Source organism: Manis pentadactyla, chromosome 14 (genome assembly GCF_030020395.1).
Source record: "Manis pentadactyla isolate mManPen7 chromosome 14, mManPen7.hap1, whole genome shotgun sequence".
NCBI classification, from domain to species: Eukaryota; Metazoa; Chordata; class Mammalia; order Pholidota; family Manidae; genus Manis; species Manis pentadactyla.
This window is the reverse complement of record NC_080032.1, coordinates 63429149-63448882: the sequence shown is the minus strand read 5'-3', so window position 1 is coordinate 63448882 and position 19734 is coordinate 63429149. Positions and strand designations below refer to the sequence as shown.

The 19734-nt window shown below is 46.4% G+C and overlaps 1 protein-coding gene across 2 annotated transcripts in view; it reads left to right on the top strand.

Moving 5' to 3' along the window:
* Window positions 1–19734, top strand: part of ANO2 (anoctamin 2) — a 283607-nt gene that overhangs the window by 249165 nt on the left and 14708 nt on the right. For both annotated transcript variants that reach the window (XM_057491702.1, XM_057491703.1), the window contains exons 18-19: window positions 1645–1790; window positions 19459–19611. In XM_057491702.1, the coding sequence (XP_057347685.1) occupies window positions 1645–1790; window positions 19459–19611 (299 nt within the window). The remainder of the gene's footprint in view (window positions 1–1644; window positions 1791–19458; window positions 19612–19734) is intronic.

Sequence of the window (19734 nt, the reverse complement as noted above, 5' to 3'; positions counted from 1 at the left end):
AATAATAGTTATATTTATTGAACCCTTAGCATGTACCAAGCCCTAAGTCAAGCTTGTCATATAGATTAGCTCCTTTGAGAACCATATGGCCTACTTAATACTTATCTTCTCATTTTATAGATAAGAAAACTAAAGCTTGTAGAGTTTCAATCTCTTTCCCTAGAAAATGCAGCTGGTGAGTCGTGAAACGATTTTAAACATATATCTTCTGACATCAAAGATCAGATTTTATGCACTACACTGTACTACATCTTTCTGATGGCAAATAATACTAAACAAGACACTGATCAAAACGTCATTTTGAGCCCTTAGATTTCTACTAACTGTCAGAATCACTTTCTAATAACGGAGTGAGATGCCTACTGATGTCGAGAGCACTCCTCTGGAAACAGCACACAGGGACTGGCTGATCTTGTGTGAGGATGTGTGTGTGTCATGGTTCCTGAATCCAGGTGAAGCATGGACTTCAAAATCTACTTAAAGTCTTCAAGTCTGTGACTCTGACTGTTCTTCTGTTAGTTCTCCTCCCAACTCTCTCCTAGAAACTTTCTCTTAGTTGATTAGCAGAATTGATACCTTGTTCTTCACCTAATTTCATTCTCTAAATATTACGTACAGTATAAATGGGAAGAATGAAAAGACTATATCCTCAGGCATATTTTAGCATTTAATATTAAAAATAATAGCTATCATCTATGGGATGCTTACTGTGTTCAGCTATTGCATTAAGAATTGTATAAACTTTGGTTCACTTAGTCCTCATACCAACCCTGAAAAGCTGGGCCATTATAATCTTGTTCTCATTCCAGACAAATAAACGCCTGAATGTGGTTGACTTAGTCTACTCAGGCCGCCATAACAGAATACCATGGACTGGGTGGGTTAAACAACAGAAATTAATTTTCTCATAGTTCTACAGGCTGGGAGTTCCGAGGTCGGGCCTGGCAGGGTTTGGTGTCTAGTAGGGACCCTGTTGGTGGCTTGCAAGTGATTGCCTCTCACTGGGTGCTCACATGGTGAAGAGAGATCACCTTCTGTTTCTTTTTTTCTAGAGCTACCATCCTATTGGATTAGGACCCCACCTTCTATGATCTCCTTTAAGCTTAATTACCTCCTAAAAGGTCTGATCTCCAAATACAATCACACTGGGGTTTAGCGCTTCAATATACAAATTTTTGAGGGATATAGTTCAATCCATAGCAATGGTAGACAGTGTTTAGTTTGGCTTTCATGGAATTATGATGCTGTTTATGTTATTAAGAATTGAAGACATTTGAGCTGGGAGGAGAGCATCTTTTTACTACTTTCAGGACACTCTCTGTTCCCCATGAAAAGGGTAGATTGATCACCTGTTAGATGATAGGATGGTCTCAGTATTTGGCAGGAAGGGCAAACCCTCTTGTTGTTTATCAAATAGCAGGAAGAATTCAGTTTCTTTAGGTTGGAAGAAACTTGATCTTTTGTGGGGGTCTTGGTAAAGGACCTCTTCAACTTGCCTTTAAGAGAAAAGTAGCCCCCTTAGTGTCCATCTGTCTTTGGATCAGAGATGGCGTCAGTGTCTAAACTTAGGCCCTTGCCCCTTTCTGTCTGCAGAACTAACACTATCCCTCAGAGGTTTTTGGTGACTGCCCATTTCTTTTCCAGAAAACTTAAGAAACTATTTCGGAAGCTGAAAGATGAGACAGAACCTGGAGAAACGGACTCTGCCCATTCAAAGCATCCAGAGCAATGGGACCTAGACTACAGCTTGGAGCCATACACTGGGCTGACTCCAGAGTACATGGAAATGAGTAAGACCCAGCGATCTGTCCTTCCACTGGGGGCAGGTTCAGGCAAGGGAAGGGAGGTGAGGGAGAGGCTTAGGGAGCTGACTGGGGCAGCCTCTGCCTCTTCTTGAGCTTCCTGGCTATACAATGTCACCTTCAGTGCCACATGAAATTGTTGGGGAGGGGGTCAGAATGAAAACCATTCCAGGACCAATTGTTACCAGCTTGATACTAGGATGATGCCCTCTTCTCCTTGGGCTTCCTCTCCTCATCTATGAAATGAGAAATTTGGTCTCTCAGCCCTCTTCCCATAGTTTCTATCATTGATAAAGTGGAAAGGGAAATAGTGAAGTCTGAAATCGAAGAATACGGAGTTTCCATTAAGAAAAGTAAAGTAGTCCTATGGCACTTGGAACAAGGATATATATATACATCTTTGACATGGTGAATATAGGAGAGTCTCCGTCTCTGATTACGTAGTGCTGGATAAAATTTTTTTCTAAAAATTTGGGCCTATTTTATGTAGAGGATGAGAGGTAGATTTCGGCTTACAGAGCCTCTGGTTGATCTTGGATAGACTAGAGAGCAGGGGTGTATGTAGTTCAGGCTGATAGCACACAGTCTCTTCACATGTGCTTTGGAAGCCATGAGTTCTCCATTATAAGAAGTGTCCCAGCCTCGACCAACTGCCTCCAAACTCTTAGCTGCTTTTGAATAATCCTGCTCTTTTATTGGGGTGTGTATTTGAGAAGCATCTTCCAAGACTTGGAACTAATGAATTAAAAACATAGGACCGAGAGGTCAGATATATCATCTAAACATTTACTCAGTCTGGAACGTACAGAGAAGCTTCAATCAATCCGACAAAAGAGTCACTCAATACTTAATATCATCGGACCTGTCATTGTGTTTGCATAATGGCTCCTGCCTCCTCTGGTTAATCACTTTTAATAGGGGGCCACCAATGCGTCTCTGTGCACCACGTGCCTCACTCATTACTCCTAATGGATATTTACCCTCTTCTGTTTATAAGAACGTGTACATATGTGTTAAGGATAAAGGGATGGATAGGGTCCGGTTTAGATGGACACAAAAGGTCTGTTCTAGCTCTGGGGTATCTAAAATTCCAGGTAGAGTCTGAGCTTTGTAATCTAAATAAACTCCCCAGAGAAGAAACAATTATTATGTCTGTTTCAAGAACGATAGGCAAAGAAAATATCAAGACCCAGTTTCTGTAAACACATAACTCCTTCATGCTCTTCACCTTTAGCTAAGTGCAACTTCTAATCCCTCTCCAGCACCGAACCAGGTATTTACAAAGCACTGATTGGTCATATTTCAGATGCCATTCTGTCTGCCATCCTCTCTAAAGAAATTTTTGCCAGAGATTGAGGATTCCATTTGGGAAGGGGCTTCCCTTAGAAATCCTTGAGCCCTGCCTCTAGCCTCCAACCCCAGTTCCCCAACCCCCTCACCCAGTTATTTGTGTAGGTTTTACATGCCTGTCTGCCTGTATGTCTAGCTAGCTGGTTATTTCAGAGCTGCTTCTTTGGAGTGATTAAGAGCAGAGATGCTTGGGTTCAAATACTGGCTCTATCACCAACTAGCTGGACAGCTTTGGGTAAGTGGCTAACCTTTATGTGTCTCAGTTTGCTTTTGCTGTTAAAAAAAAAGTGATGATAGTGTCTACCTAATGGGATTGTTGTATTTAATGAATTAGTATCTGTGAAGTACTTAGAAGAGTGTCTATAAAAGCTGGGTTAAGTGTCATGCATTGTCTCTTTTGAGGCCATAGGAAGCCAGTTAGGAAAATGTGCTACACTTTGTCAGCTGCTATGGCACTGAGTACACACCCACTATGTGTTCAAATTTGTCTACTTATAAAATAATGAGAAGAAAAAAACAAGAACTAGGAGACTTGGTGACTTCTGAAGGAAGTTCATACCAAGACTGTAGAGATGGAAATTCATTCCATGGATTATACAAAGAAACAGGGACAAACAAACAGCTACTTACAGGTAATAAGGGAATAAAACAACCATGTAACAGAAAATTGGAAAATAGAGAAAAGAAGGGGGCATGTCTGCCAAACCTTCCTCATTCAAGCCCACCTTTTATTAGTATTTGAAAAATCAAGTTGTGATCATATGCACCTATCATCACCTATCTTCCAGTGAAGCACACGGGATGCTTGTTTTTCAATCCTTGCCCTATTTTAATGATCAAATATGTATTATCTTCATGCATATAATCTTTTCCACATTTAGTAATTGTTTTCATCAAGAGAGGTTCCCACAGGCATGATTACTAGATCTGAGATATGACCATTATATGGTTCTTGATTTATTTTACCACATTGCTTTCTGAAAGGATTGGAGCAATTCACCTAGCCACAGGCAAAGTATGAAATACTCTTCTAGGGAGTACAGATTCTTTGAATATCCTAAAGTCATGTGATGTGAAAGAATGCTCAGTGTGCAGTAAGATTGAAAGTCTCAGAACCCTATGACCAAATCCTTCCACCTGTTGACCTGAATATTCCAGACTCATCCTTTAAGCTATTCTCAGTGCCTCCTCCAGGAAATCTTCCCAGACCATGCCCCATTCCTTCTGAGAGCGGACTTTACTTATTTACTCTTCTGTCCCACCATTGCATTTGGTACACACGCTGATGGTGTATCTCACAGAATTATGGCACTATTGCTCACATATCTGTTCTTCTGCAGACCCAGTCTATTAGATTCTGAAGCGCAGTGAGTAGAAACCGTGGCTCATGCCTCTTCATAGCCTACAGAGCCCAGCACATTTCCTGGCACAGAACAGCTCAATATGTCTGATAAACAAAGATGAGTGAATGAATGAATGTATTAATTAATGAGAGAAGGTTTCTTAATAGAAGTAAGTTTTTAGTAATTTTAAGTGGCATTTTCAAAGTAGGATGTGGTTGGTGCTGAGTCAGCTGTGTTCTGAAGAGGTTTCCAGATCTAGGTAGGAGAACAGACTCCATTCCCGAGGTCCCTTTTGGTTCAGAGGGTCTATATATTAATGATAAGAGTAAGAGATAGCATTCTACAGAAAAAGACTGGCAAATGAAGAGTTCCCTGGTCATGAGTAACTGTTGACAAAACAAATTGTGGTTTTGGGCAAAGAGGGTTCAGATAAAGACCTGGGTTAACAGAGAACCTTAAAGACCTGACAAATTTGCATTTCATCTCAGGCTGGAGGGAGCAGGGGTAAAATTGTGGCCAAGGCTGTGATTATGTGTGAGATCCCTTTCCCTTGAGGAAATTGCCTGCAAAGCGCAGAAGCGGATAATAAGACTGAGGAAGGAATGAGACAACACAGGTGGACTCATTCATTTATTCATTCATTCATACTTTCATCATAAACACTTACTCCATGCCCAGAGGAAGAAACAAGCACAGAGACCAGAACCGTGTCTCCTGAAATTCAGGTTGATGTTGATTCGGTGGACAGTTCACTGGCTGCTGATTCAGTCTTGTCCGGAGGAGGAAGCCTGGATCACAGGCGGGCTTTATAGGCTGCGTCCCACAGAAAACTCACTCACCGAATCCTTTGGGCCATTTTGAGAAGCTGTAGATCATTTTAGAGACGTGATTCTTTTAGATAAGTGCAAGGATAATGTTTCTGAATTAGATTCTTTCTGGTTATCCTCTTCACTCTTTCAGGGAGTGTTTGCTGTCATGTATAGTCAAAGACTGGGCTACAGAGTAATTTGACCAAGCGAGCAGTGTGGCTGGGGGGCTGTGGAGTCAAACCCCCAGGCTTCCCATCCTGAGCCTGCTGCAGCTGCTTACAGGACTCTGGGCTTGAGGCGTAATGTCAGCCAAGGCCCGATTTCCTCATCTAAGATGCGGGTTAGATGAAGGTTGTTCTGAGAAGTAGGTGATGAATACAGAGGATTTAAAAAACAGTGCTTAGTTGCATAGGCTCATGGGGAACATTAGCTGCCATTGTTATGTCAAGGGTCCAATTTCCTGCTCTTTAATTTAGGAATTGGCTACAATTTGAAGCCCCTGAATGTAGTGCTCTGGAGGCTCTTCCCACCCCAGTAGTGTAGGGTTGGGCAGCAATGTTTAAAGGCCGAGGGTACCAGACTGAGGCAAATCTAAGAATCACACTCAGAAGCCTGAGATATAAACACTCCAAGATGTCTGGCCTTCCAGAGAACGCTAAGCCCTGAGGGCTCTAGACAAGTCTGGCATCTCAGATGGGCTCTTTTTTGTCATGTGTTTATCTAAAACCCACAGACTTTTGTTCTCTAGTCAGGCAAAATACAATCATTATTGTGGTCCTGACTCAGGAATTCAATTATCCGCCTTAAAGCCTTCTTCTTGCCTTTTAACTGCTGCCCATGAAGCTTTGAGGCCCTTAGGCCGTTAATGTGGGTGACAAGATGAATTTCTTCTGTCATTCACATCGTCATTAGAGGAAATCTCACTTTTCTTAGTCATGAGCTTATATCCTGTCAAACTGTAGAAAAGAAGAGCCATTGGTGAGTGCATATTTTCTTATTCATTCGTTTGGAGTGAAAGTCCATCATTATTTCAAAGAGTCCAGGGCCGTCAGTCTTTCCTGTTCTCTGGCTCTGTCCACCAAGACCTGTAGGAGTCCTCCAGCTGATAGAAATGCCTGGGGCAGGTCTCCCCAGAGACAAGGACATCAACAGCCTTGCCCCTGTGCCCAAGTTGTCTCCTTGAATTGCAGATTTGAACTCCCGGGTTCAGGAGGCGCATCCATGCATTGGCAGGGACCCTGCCTCCTTCTCCATGATTCTCGGCCTCTGCATGGGCTCAGGCGGGGCAGAGGCTTGCTCAGTGTCATCCTGAGCCTCTTATCCATGGCTCCTTCCCTCTGCTGAGAAGCATGGGTCCCCTTGTAGGCCCTTTGAAGTACTGCAAGGGCATCCCAGATTTTCATCCCTCTTCCCTTTCCCTGTCTCACTTTCTAAAAAGGGCTTCTCTAAAATGCCATCCAGACCCTTGAGCATTACTGACTATCTATCTTTGCGATAAAGTTCAAATCCCCTCGGCAATCATGCGAGGGCTTCCTTGCTCTGGTTGTCGTGCTACTGGGTCTGCACCCGCTGGTGCTGAACTCACTGCCTGCAGCCTGTCCGTGCTGAGTCGTTCAGGCTCACACACATCTCTTGGAAGCATTTTGTGGTTTTCCTATTCTCAGCTCTTCTCTTCTCCTACACCTGCTTGGTGGAGAAGAAAATATGGGTGCTCTGGGGGCAGACACTGAGCCTTATTCCTGTAGGCAGAACACTCAGCACAGTTCCCGGAATGCAGTATGAGCTCGACAAAATATTTCTTGAATGAACGGCCCTTGAACTCCCCTTCCTTCCTTGGCAGAGAAACAGAGGCCTCACCTCTCTTGTTGCTATATTTGGGCTGCCCTCCCTTTGCATGTGGACCTATTTGTATATACCTTTATGTGCAGCAATTTTCATGTCCCAAGACTAAAGTGAACCAGGTTTATTATCAGGGTTTTCCTCAAAGGAAAGTCACTTCTGGTTTTGATTTGCTCCTGTGCCTTCAGGGATCCAGCCATTAGCGGATGTGGACAGAGTGGAATGCTCTCTCCACACTTGGATTTAAGCTCAACTCCAGTTTCTTGTTCTTTACTCTGCAGTGCCCACTTCCTGGTCATCCCTGAGGGCAGTGCTGGGTCAGGCCTGTGCCAGGCACTCGGGACACCGAGGTAACACACAGCTGGGCCCTCCAGGACCTCCAGGTCTAGTGGCAGGGAGAGCCTGGCCAACAGTTACAAGGAAGGGCCTCATTGGATAGAAAACACGCCGCTAATAGTGCCGGCTCCAGAGAGGCCGGTCTTTGCAGCCCCCGCCTGAGCGAGAGACACGTCACAGAGAACTGCCCATTCTCTTCTTGGTCTGGGCCTGTGGTTGCTCCGCCCACCGAGCTTACTTGGGCTTTGGAACCCACCTACTGAGGCAGAGTAAACGCTGGACTGGGAGCAAGAGCTTTGTCTCAGCTGTCGCCACAGCCCTATTCTGAGACTTCAGATGAGGCCAGCGAGAGCATCCCATCTCAGGGGCAATATCTCTCAGCTCTTCTGCCTGGAGGCTTAGTTCCCGGGACGTTTTCTGAGTTCTTGCCCACACATAAGGCCCCAGCACCTTCCAGGCCCTAGCTGAGAATGTCGGTGCCACTTTTTGTCCCAGCAAGCTCGGTTCTCCTCTGGAGTGCCTCTGGAAGCTGCTCCTTCCATTCAGCCTCTCAGCCTCCTGCCCCTGGTAACTCTCAGTGCTAGTTCTTGTTCTTTCTGAGGGCTAGTGTTAGGCTTGTCAGCCATCGCCCAAGACTTCCTGGGTTCCCATATCCTTAACAGGCCTCCACAGGACATCCTTTCAGTTTATTTGGTCCTGGACCCTTTACCTCACTGCCTTGGCCTGGCAAGAATGAACCTCGTGGCTCACTCCCACCCACACCTTTCATGCCTGACCCTGCATGCTAAGCCCCCTTGCCTGGAATGTCTTGTGTCTTCTCAACCACATTAGCCCAAACCAGCTCCAGGTCACATGCCCCCACCTCACGCCCACCCCTTCCTCAGTATTTAGCCCCCTACCTGCCCAGGATTTCAGACTGGCTGCCTCCTGAGAGAGTGAGGCCTGTTGGTAACTGATTTCCCGAAGGCAGTCCCTCAGATTGCAGGGCCCTGTGTGGGGACCCCTGGCATGGGCCCTGAGAACACGCTGGGCAACCTGTACAGGAGTGGCTGAGTGAATGGGGCACCATGGGACTAGCTTCACCTTTCTCTCTAATCTAGGCTGAAACATCTCACTTGCAACGCTGGCATCAGTCCTCACTTAGTGGCAGGCTGACAACCCAGGGGGTAGATTATCAGGAAGGTGGTTATCCTTGTTTCTCTGCCTCCTCCCCCTGCATGTCTCCCCGCTGCACCCCCTCCCCTTTGCCTCTCTCCTCTGCCATCCCAAGCCTATTAATTACTCCTTCCCAGTGAGAAGGCAGGAGAAACCAGAGAAGGTGTAACGTGAGCCCATCCAAGTGCTCTAGGTTGCAGCCCGGGGAATAGCTTGATGGGAGAGGGGGTGAAGTCCGTGAGTGTCCAGGCCTTGCTGGAGGTGACTGTTGCTTCCATGCCCATGGGTACCTAAGACTTGGTAATAATCAATGTATCACCGCTTCTGATTTCTCTACAAGCCTGTCTTCAAAGTGAAGGCTCATTTTGTCTTCAGATGATCCGTGTAGGGCAGCGCCCGCCGCGTTTGTCCTTCCCGCCTTGCCAGTGTGTCGGGGAGACCTGGTGTGCTGCTGCTCTGCCTTCATGTAGCAGGTGACCTGGGGCCCCGCACACTGTCTCTGGGAGCCCCACTCTTCTCCTTGACATTACAGGGCGTCTGACTGAATGGTGAGCTTCTCCTTGCATAGTTGTGACCCACTGGTTTGTTGTCATCACCAGTTCCACAATGTGGCACAAGTCATATGCTACTCCTACTAATACATTTTTAAAAATATGAGGTAAAGCAGTCGATGTCACTCTCTCTCTCACATTTCTAGATTATTTTTGAGTGAGAGAGCAAGGGAGGTTTCAGCAGGCACAACCTGGCTGCGCCCACAGAATTGAGGGCTGCATGTAATCATTTTTCATGGGGTGCCTTGACAAGAATAAAGAGTTTCAGGACCAGGACCAGGTATTTCGGGGCTGGCTTCCTCCTTCAGCCATCCGGCTGGATGCACCTTGAAGCCAGGAGGTGCAGAGAGTGATGCAGGTTCCTTAAGGGCACCCCACAGACCCACGGTGGGTGGAGCCCCTTGTCTAGACAATCCAGGAAGAGAATTTCATTAGGACCTGTCAGAACTTGGGCTTCGGTGGAGGGATGGTGGGGTGAGGTTTCCTCCTTCCTTCCAACAGGCTAGGCCTCCCCAGTTCTAGAAGGGCCTGAACAGCGAAACTGAAGCTGCCGCTCCCTCTGGTGTGCCTGACACAGGATCCTGGCCCTGTTCTCGGCTGTCAGCTTCCTTCCCCGGCATCCCCGGGACCACCCATGCAGACAGGAAGTGCGCTGAGCCCACTCCCAGCCTGTCAGCTGTAATGGCAAGGCAGGTCATCAGTTGAGGGAGGCAGCAGGGAGAGATGTATTATATTTACATTTTACTAAATTGAGCTGGACCCAGGGCCCAGGGCCCAGCAGGCATGGGGGAGGGTCCCAAGGGGAAAGGGAAGCTGGGAGTGGGGGAGGCCGGGTTAGTGGGGGGGAGGGGCCTTGGGGGTGGGGAGCTACCTCGGGGCCACATTGGTGGTGGGGATGGGCTGGCTCCAGACAAAGGGAAACCTGAGAATGAGGGATTAAGCTGCAAAAACCTGTGAGGAGCGCAGGGAGCTTTCGAGGGAATCTCCAATATCAAGCCTTTTCCTGAAGAGCTTACCAAGAAGGACTTCCAGGGTAGTTCCCATCCCCCATCTCTGAACAGGGGACAGAATGCTGGCCCAGGAGCAGGCCATGACATTAATCATTACTGTCCCCAACCCCAAAATGGGGCTTCTCAGCTCCTTTGCTGCAGGCACCTCGCAGCCCAGTTGTGCAGTTTTCCTCAGGGCCTGATGAGAGGAAGTGCTTCAGTTGCTTTAAGAAGTGGAAGCAAAGTTCTCTTGACACTTGCAGCAGTTTGACTTTTCCAGAGTGGAATTTGGCAAAAAATGTAGATCTAATTTAATCCTATAAGAGGAGTTTAGTGACAAGTTCCAAAAGCTCCTGATAAAGTTGTATCGTCGTGTTATCAGATAAATAAGTGATGCAGTGGAAGACCAATGGCCTGGATTCTTGTTATGCACTAAGTTTTGATTTGTGTCTTACTCATTCACAGCACTTTACCACAGGGTCTGGCATACAGTAGATGCTTAGTAAATGTTTGATGAAGAAGAAAAATGAATGAAAGAGATGGTCCTATAGTGAGGACCTTGAGGACAAAGTGAAAATTGGAATCTGCAGGTGTCACCATTCATCAAAGCTCTCCGGACACCCTGGCTGTATTGGTTTAGCTGGGACAGTCTGTCCCCTACTGCCTCCCTCCCAGGGGGCCAAGATTCCTCATTTTGAAGTGCTTATAATTAAAGAATGCTATCCTCCTAGGAGCAGGTCTCCTGCAGCAATAAAATTGATCGACTTGTAAAATTATCTAGGTAGTTCAGGCAAAATACCCCATGTAATAGTCAACTACTTCTATGATAAAGCTTTGTAACAAATACCCCAGAATAAAGGGCAATGGGAAGAGCTGGCTCCAGGCAGCACTTTCTCCAAGAAAGAGGAAAAGAGGCTAAGGCTTCAGATGGAGCTGTGACTTAGGTGACACCTAAGATTCCTTCACACTCCGATGTTCTTTGGTCATGGATGGTAGGACCCTAACTGGGTAATGTACAAGTTTCCAACAGAGACTGAATGTATAGAATTGGTCTCAAGGGTGCCTTAGCTGGAAGGGATGAACTTTGCCAGAGTATCTGTGCAACCATCAGCACTGAGCCTGTCACAGAGCCCCAAGTGTGTGCCACAAGGCAAGGGCTCAGGAAACCAGGAAATCCTTTCCCCTGAGCTGTCCTGTTTGCATTATTGAGTCATCCCAATAGATAATCAGACACCTGCCATCTTCTCCCACAGTTCAGGCAGCATCCAGGGTTTCATTCCAGTTTTCCCAGGAAGTATGAGTCACAGGTCATTTCTTTCTTTTTGCTTTTGAAACATACATTGCTTGTCATTGTCCCTGCTAGGAGTCCTTTGCCCCACAAATACTTAGGAGAAAAGGGAAAAGAAATGTGGATACTACACCCCATGGTGTACTATAGATGGCTCCTGGCCTGCAGGAGATACCCAGTGAGTGGTTGAGGAATGAATGAATGAATGAATGAATGACTGGAAGGCAGTCTTTAGGTGAAAACATACTGAGAACACCATCACTTTCTGATTTTTCTTCTTGCTCTAGCAACCAGGAAGCTCAGAGTCGACGTTGTTGCTCAACCAGAGTCCCATTATGGGTCCTTGGCATTTGCATATTTTTACTCCTTTTTCTGTTCTTTATTTCTTTGTCTCTGAAATTCCTAATTGTAAGGAAGCCTAATTGTGTGTTCTTCTTGGTGACTTTTTCACAGAAGTCACAAAGCCTTTGGGCAAATGTAAGGGCAAAGGAATAAAGCAAACAAAGGGCCTCGGCGGTGATTAGTGGCTTGGGAACTTCTGAGTCATGACTGGGTACATTGCCCTTCCACATCACTCTCTGCAGTAGTGTAGCCCAGATGGGCAGATGCAAGGACGGATGGGAGGAATGGCGAAGGAACAGCTGGCCCTCCCATTCCCATTGTGCAGATGGATAAAGTAAACAAGAGTGAGTAAGCTAGGTCATTCATTTGTTCACATAATACCCACTTACTGAGAGAGAGTCAGGGTGTTCCCTGAAAATCAGAATGAATCAGGAGATCTCATCAGATCCATTCTCCCTAGTTTTAAAGTGCTGAGAGAGGTTCACTGATGTAAGATTTTTGAGATGGCACAAATAAAGGCCAGACAGGAGCAATGAGACAGAGAACAACAGGGTCAGCTTCAACGCGCCAGCCATAGAAGACATGTGTATGTGAGCAAAGACATTCTGGAGAGAGAAACTACCAGTATGAACTTATGCTGATGCTGGTATCAGTGAAAGTTCCTCCTCTGATGAGAAGATTAGAAATAATATTGGAGAAGACCCAGCAAAGGAAACTTAAGATGTGTGAGAGCAATGAGGAAGGGGGAAGGGTTGCTGTTGCATTAGGGTTGAATATTTACATTTTTGTTTGGCAAAAGGACATTGAATTTGGTTGGCATCAGAAACTATCTTCTTTCCCAGCTTTATCAGTTGCTAGCTGTGTGGCCCTGGGAAAATTCTTCCACCTCTCTGAGACTCAGTTTTTTCACTTGAACAGAGGAAGTCATAACACTTGACAGTGAAGATTACTTTATGAACCAGAGAGCATGCTGCCTGCACAGGGTAGACGTTTTGGAAATGTTGGTTGAGGCTCCATGATCTCTGGGGTTTGGAGTTTTGCCCAGAGGGTATAGAAGGGGACCAATGGGCAGATTTTTCGAGAAGACCATAGCATCCAGGCCTTCAAGTCACACTCTCCTGCCCTTTTCTGTGGCCATGAGCAGGGCTCACCTCTGAGCCTCCCAGGACCCTGACTTGTGTTCCCAAGGCAGAGAAGAGGGCTGCTGGGATTGGTCTGTATCAGACTCTCAACCTGACATCTGCTGTTATAACTAGAATTCTTGAGTAGCAGGCCCCTCAAGACATCATTGGTCCTTCCCTCCTCATTACTATTTCACAGTTCACCTGGGGGTGGGGAAAAAGTGAAGACTGAGTCTCCCTTAATCACACAGAGATGGAGAAAATGTGCCTGTTGACCTGTCCTGGTGTTGCACTGATTTGTATGTAATAAACTTTTAATAAGGTTTCTTCAAGCCTGTTCTTCATGTTATGACTTCCAGGGTTTCTGAATTGAGTCCAGTACATTGTGTAACCCCAGGTGATTCCACATAGATTGGAAGGGAATTCCACTTATTATTTTTATTTCCTAAGTAGTTTGTGAACTTTGATGAGCAGATTTGGGAGAAAGATCTCAACTACCAACTGCAGGGCAAACCTTCAAGTGTCTCTTCTGCTTGTTCTTCATCAAGCCCAGCGTTTGTGAATCTGTGATGCCTCCGTGGGCCTGCTGGTGAAGGTGTGCTATGCCTGCTCCAGTGCTGCGCTGTCCTGTCAATGCTGGCCCTACAGTTCTCACTCCATGCCCCTGGCTGGGTTTGTTTACGTGTCCACCTTCTCCACTGCGCATTAGGAGTTCTTGGAGGATGACATAGTAACCTGTTACCTGTGTTTCCTAGCAACAAATATGGTGCCCAGTATATAGAATGTGCTCAATAAAAGCTTGTTGAATGAATGAATAAATAAATGAATGAATGGCAAATGATGGATATTGAGAACCTTCTTATGTTTCTGTCCACACTTCTCCTGTTTTCTTTTTCCTATGCGATAGAGACTCATGCGAGGAACCAGCTCAGGCCCTTCTCCTCCTTATCACTTCCTGTTTACACGGTCAATCAAAACTTGTAATTCATTTTTACAACAGTGCTGAACACAGTTGGCTTCTATTGCCCCTAAGAAAAGGGGATCTCTGGGAAGCCTTGAAATATGGGCCGTTGAAATAAACCATGAGGACTTTCTTTTGCTGTGTTTTTACATAAGATGTTCTAATAATGGGTTGTTTCTGGATAAATCTTTTTAGTAACTACCCCGAGTAGAAGACAGGGTCACACCAAAGTGTTCTTCTGTTATTCTCTTGTCTTGCCTCTTAGTGGTTCATAAAGGGAGCATTCTTAAGCCCCCAGTTTTCAATCCCCTTAAGCAGACTGTGTTGCTTTTACCAAATTATAGAAAGTTAAAAAAATGTGTAATTATTTTTATTAGAATTGGGCTTTCATAACTGATGAGTTTTTACACCAACTTTCTGCAAATTCTTCTGCAAATTCCAGCCCTGAGAACTGCTGTGTGGAAATGCTTATTCTTCATGTCCCATCTCACCCCACCATCAATGAGTACAATGGTTTCCACTCATACATTTTAATTGTTGCCTCTTTTTGTGTTTATTTTATAGCTTGTGAAAACAAGTTTGTATTTATGGAGCAGATATCTCTGATCATCTGCTGTGGGATAGGCACCACACAAAATTGTGAGGATGCAGAAAAGAATGGAATATGCCCAAGGCTTCGAGGGGCTTCCCACCTAGGGAGCAAGTCAGGCAGCAAAGACAGCGAGGCATGCAAGGCATTGGGGGAGTGCGGAGGGAGATGCCAGTTCTGCCTGGTGAGGTGGTGGGACTGGGCTGAGGGAGAGTCCTCCCAGAGACACGTGTGCTTGAGTTACAACGGAAATTGAAATACTCATTCAGCCAGCGGACAAAAAGAAAGGAAAATTACAGATACTAGTGGTATGCACAGAGGCTCAAAAATATGGAAAACATCATGAGTTGGGGGAAGTACACCTGGTTTTGAAATGGTTGGAAAGCAGGCAGAATTGACATCCAATCATACCAGCTGAATATTAGCCTTGAGCACAGAACATGGGTGGGGAGATGTGTCTGGATTAAAATAATGTGGGGTCAGATCTTAAAGGGTCTTGAATGACACACCCATGATGGACTTTATTATGTGTGTTTGTGTGTGTGTGTGTGTGTGTGTGTGTGTGTGTGTGTGTGTATGATAGGAGGGTAGCTATCTTAACTGAAGAATTTTAAATAAATGAATAAAAATATCAGTTAATGTTCCAACAAGAGCTTTTCCACGAATCCTGGCCAGTCCACAAAATTTTACCTAATATACTATTTTTCTTCTTTAAGCAGATTGTCCTGGAATGTCCTTGCTGGATGCCATCTTGTTTAGTTTAATCCACCCCTCCTTGTTATTTTAACCTAAGCCAAGGTAATCAAGGCCGAGATTTTCATTGCCTCCAGCATCAGTCTGCAAAGGGCTGGTGGTTATTTTAGAAGGTCCTGGCTGCTGGACAGTGAGAAGGGAAAAACCAGTGGGGTTTCTGCTTATGAGTTTCCCGTCTTTGTGCTTCCAGCTCAGTGTTTCTGGAGCACCTTCCAGCAGGCTTTGTAAAGATTAGTTGAAAATCAACTTATGGATTTCTGTCTAATTGGCTTGGCTAGGTTTAATCTGTTACTGGTCAAGCCAAGCTGGCTTCTATTATGCGATGTACTGAGTCTTCCCGGCGCTGTTCTGCTCTTATCCTAAGGGAGGCTGGCTGTTTTTAGAAGCAAATCTGGTGTTGGAGAAAGCTGGTATCATTGTGTCCTCTGAAGTGAACCCAGAAGGACGCCCATCTGATAAGGCATTTAGACCTTTGACTAAAAGAACACGAGGATTTGGCATTTGCATGCTAGAGATTGTGGTTTTATGTGTTTTGTCTCTGCAAGATAAAACTTCTTATTTGGTTTTGCCTTTTTGGTTTGAGTCCTGGAAATGTGCACTGCACCCTGTCCAGGCAGGCAACGTCAGCAGAGAGTGGCCCCTCCTGGCCCAGGATACCCTGGAGTAATGTTGGAGGGGAGACAGGGGTGTTCTGTCACTCTGGGCCTGGCGCCACTGGCCTTTGCTGAGCCCATTCCCTGAGGCTGTTCAATGCTGAACACAGACTTAAATGGCAAGGGGACAGGGAAGACACATGTTACGGGGAGGGGATAGCTGAGGGGCACTGTTAGCATTGAGCCATCACTGGCAGCCATGTGGGTGGACAGAAGAGGGACATAAGGGAGCCCACGTCAGGAGAGATTGTGGAGATAAAGATGCAAACCATCAGGGCATTCTGGGAGGAGAGGGTTCATGTCTGTGTCTGGGGTCATGTGGGAGAAAGGAGTGTCAGTGGAGAGCCCTACTTTTTCTATAATCCTAGAAGGACGTTGGATTTCTGAGTGCCCTTGGCAGAAGCCTGGGGAGGGGCTGCTGATGACATTTGCAGACACTCAGAAGTAACCTGCTCCTTCCTCCCCAATCAGGCTCTCTGCCGAGCCCTTGTTGGGCCTTTGGGAGCTTACACAGTTATGCTGAAGGAAGTCACTTATAAGAATATTTGCCCTGTAGAATTGAGCTCATTAGAATCAAGAAGATGGACTTAGAACTGCATAAATACAGATATTCGTATCTATACCTAAATACAAGCATGCAGTTCACAGCCTTTAGAAAACTAGGCTAACCTTTATTTTGTTTCCTTGCTAAGCGCATCCCCCTCTGCCCTCTCTGCTCTCACCCCCGCCCCCAGCTCTAAAGTGAATTCCTCAGCAAAACCTCAGTTAAGGGATGCGATAGACCCTGCGTTCTGAACTGACTCCCAGAACTCACTTCTGCAGATTTCTCCTCCCCTCCTCTAACCCCAGTCCCCCTGGCAAGCCAACTAGACAGGCAGCCATTTCAAGGGTCTGACCTTGACAGATCCACTCCTTCTGGTGTGTCCTGACACCAGCTGGCATCTGGGGGCTGCTAGGGCCTAAATCCACTGGGCACCGAGCACCAGGGCAGTGAGAGGGTACCCGCAAGACAATAACCTACAACTGAGGGCCAAGCACACTGCCAAATCAGGGGCATTGGTGCTGGGGAACATTTCATGCATGGTCTTCTTGAAATTTCTGTGCTTATGCTTATCCATCTGTGAACATTTATTATTTTATTATTTTATTAGTCTGGATCCTGGGTTTTCATTCTTTATTTGGATATCTTAGAATTGTGAAGCTTGTCCAAGAGAATGAGAATCATAGCATCACAGCAAATCAGACCTGAAGGGAATGTAAACCAGTGTCTTTAACTTACCAATGAGGCTGCAGAAGCCCATTGGAAAAGAGAATTGCCCAAGGACACAGGCTAGTGAGAAACTCCAGGGCTAGAGGTCAGGCCTCCTGACTCTCATTCAGGGCTTACACCTTAAGTTTGTGTCTATTTAGCATGTAAGTATGCAGTACCTATTGCAGCCATCTGTGAGTGTTGACATTCCAATAAGAGTAAAGATACACGTAACAGGTAGCATATTGAGCAGTTGCTAAGTGGCAGACCTTGTTCTAAGCACTTTGATTATGTATCATTGACCTGATAATAACCTAGGAGGGTATGATTATTATTCTCAATTTACAGTTGATGTAACTGCAACACAGAGAAGTTAAATAACTTGCCTTTAGCATGTAGGGAAGTCCTATTAGACTGACTTTCCTGGGACTCAGGACTGTGTTTGTATCAGCAAATATGTCCTGAACCCCTAGAATAGATAGGGCCCCTGCCTGTCTAGAGGGAAATAAAGACATGTGAACGGATAAGTCACAACGGCATACCTGATGACTGTCCCAGGCATGCACCGCGGGCAGGGGGAGGTGGAGGAAGGGGTAATGGGCTGCCCCAAGGAGATGGCATGTGATGATCTTGGGGATGCACAGCAGTTTTCTAACCAGAAAGGAGTACTGTACACAAATGAATGGGAGAACCTAACCAGTTCAGCGAAAACTCAGGGAGAGCTGAGGAGTTCAGAGTGCTACAAGGGAGACGCACTCTGGTCTGGGAGAGATGTTAGGAGGTGTAGCTAGAGAGGCAGGTTGGGAGCAGATTATAAATGACCTGTATCCCAAGAGAAGGAATTTGGATTATATTTGGTAAACAAAGGAGTCAACAGAGATTTTTATTTATTTATTTATTTATTTATTTTGTTATCATTAATGTACAATTACTTGAACATTATGGTTACTAGACTCCCCCTATTATCAAGTCCCCTTCACATATCCCATTACAGTCACTGTCCATCAGCGAAGTAAGATGCTATAGAGTCACTACTTGTCTTCTCTGTGCTGTACTGCCTTCCCCCCCACCCCACGCACTGCTACATTATGTCTGCTCATCGTAATGCCCCCTTTTCCCCTTCTCCCTCCCTTCCCACCCATCCTCCCCAGTCCCGTCCCTTTGGTAACTGTTATCCATTCTTGGGCTCTGAAAGTCCGCTGCATCAACAGAGATTTTTATGAGCAGGTAATTAACGGGACCGATTCGGAGGGCTTCGGGGCTGCCCAGACTGCAGAAGCCTGGGGAGGCTGGTGGCAAGAGCACCAGCTGGGAGCTGCCGCAGTTGCCCAGGTAGCACGATGCGGGCCTGACGCCTTACAGCCAGTGGACCGGCACACTGCCTCCGTGGCTTGGATGCTCCTGTTGGTCCAGTCTTCCTGGAGTGACAGGTCCTTCTTTCAAAACTGAGCTGAGGAGTCGTATATGGAGACTTTCCTCAGTCCCCAGCCTGAGCAGGTGTGCAGCTCCCTCCTTTGGGTCTCTGCTATCTCTGGTACACTCTTTTCTCTCTCTTTTCTTTCTTGGCACACATAAATGTTGTTGCACATCTTCATGCACAGTTCTCTGTTCCACTTTATGCTCAGCTCCTCGAAGGCAGGACCAGACCTTTAACTCCTTAAATACCTAGCCCAGTGCCTGATGTTCAGTGAGCTCTCGTATATGTGTAATGAGTGAATAAATAAATTTATTCCTAAATAAAGGCAGTGACTATGGTATGGAACGAAGAGACAAAATTTGGGAGATTTTTTTTTTAAGTTACATCAAGGGTTGGCAAACTATGGCCCACAGACCCAATCCAGCCCCCTTCATTTACTGCCTTTGTGAATAAAGTTTTATTGGAACACAACCAAGCCCATTTGCCTATGTTTTGGCTATAGCTGCTTACACTCTACAGTGGCAGAGCTCAGTCGCTGTGACAAGACCGTAAGGCCTGCAAATACAAAAATATTTCCTATCTGGATCTCTGCTGAAAAAGTGTGTTGCTCTCTGAGTTCAACGACCAGGATGAGTGACTGGAGATAAAGGGCGACGGAAAGGAAAGAGGCCAGACTGTTCCTTCTCTGTGTCACCTCACTGAGCCCTGATACGGAGCTTGGCTCCTACGGGATGCAGGCCCTGAGGGAGAAATCCCGAGGCTTGGGGGGCAGGGGGACAGGGAGTCCAGGAGGCCGCGGTGCAGAGCGACCCCCAGAAGGAGAGACGAGGGGCCTTTGCTGCCAGAAACAGAAATGTTACCTAACCCTGCTTCTTCCCTGCGAAGCGTCTCAAGCTGTTCTCTCCCTCCAGTCATCCAGTTCGGGTTTGTCACCCTCTTTGTGGCCTCCTTCCCCCTGGCACCTGTGTTCGCCCTCCTCAACAACGTCATCGAAGTGCGGCTTGACGCGAAGAAGTTCGTCACGGAGCTGAGGCGGCCGGACGCCGTGAGAACCAAAGACATCGGTGCGTCCCTGCGCCGAGGCAGGGTGGGGCCACTCCCACCCCACGCGCCTCCCTCCCCGTGGCCGCCCCCCCTCGCCCCCATCCCTCCGCTGCTGCCCTCGCACTGTGTCAGGGATCCAGAGG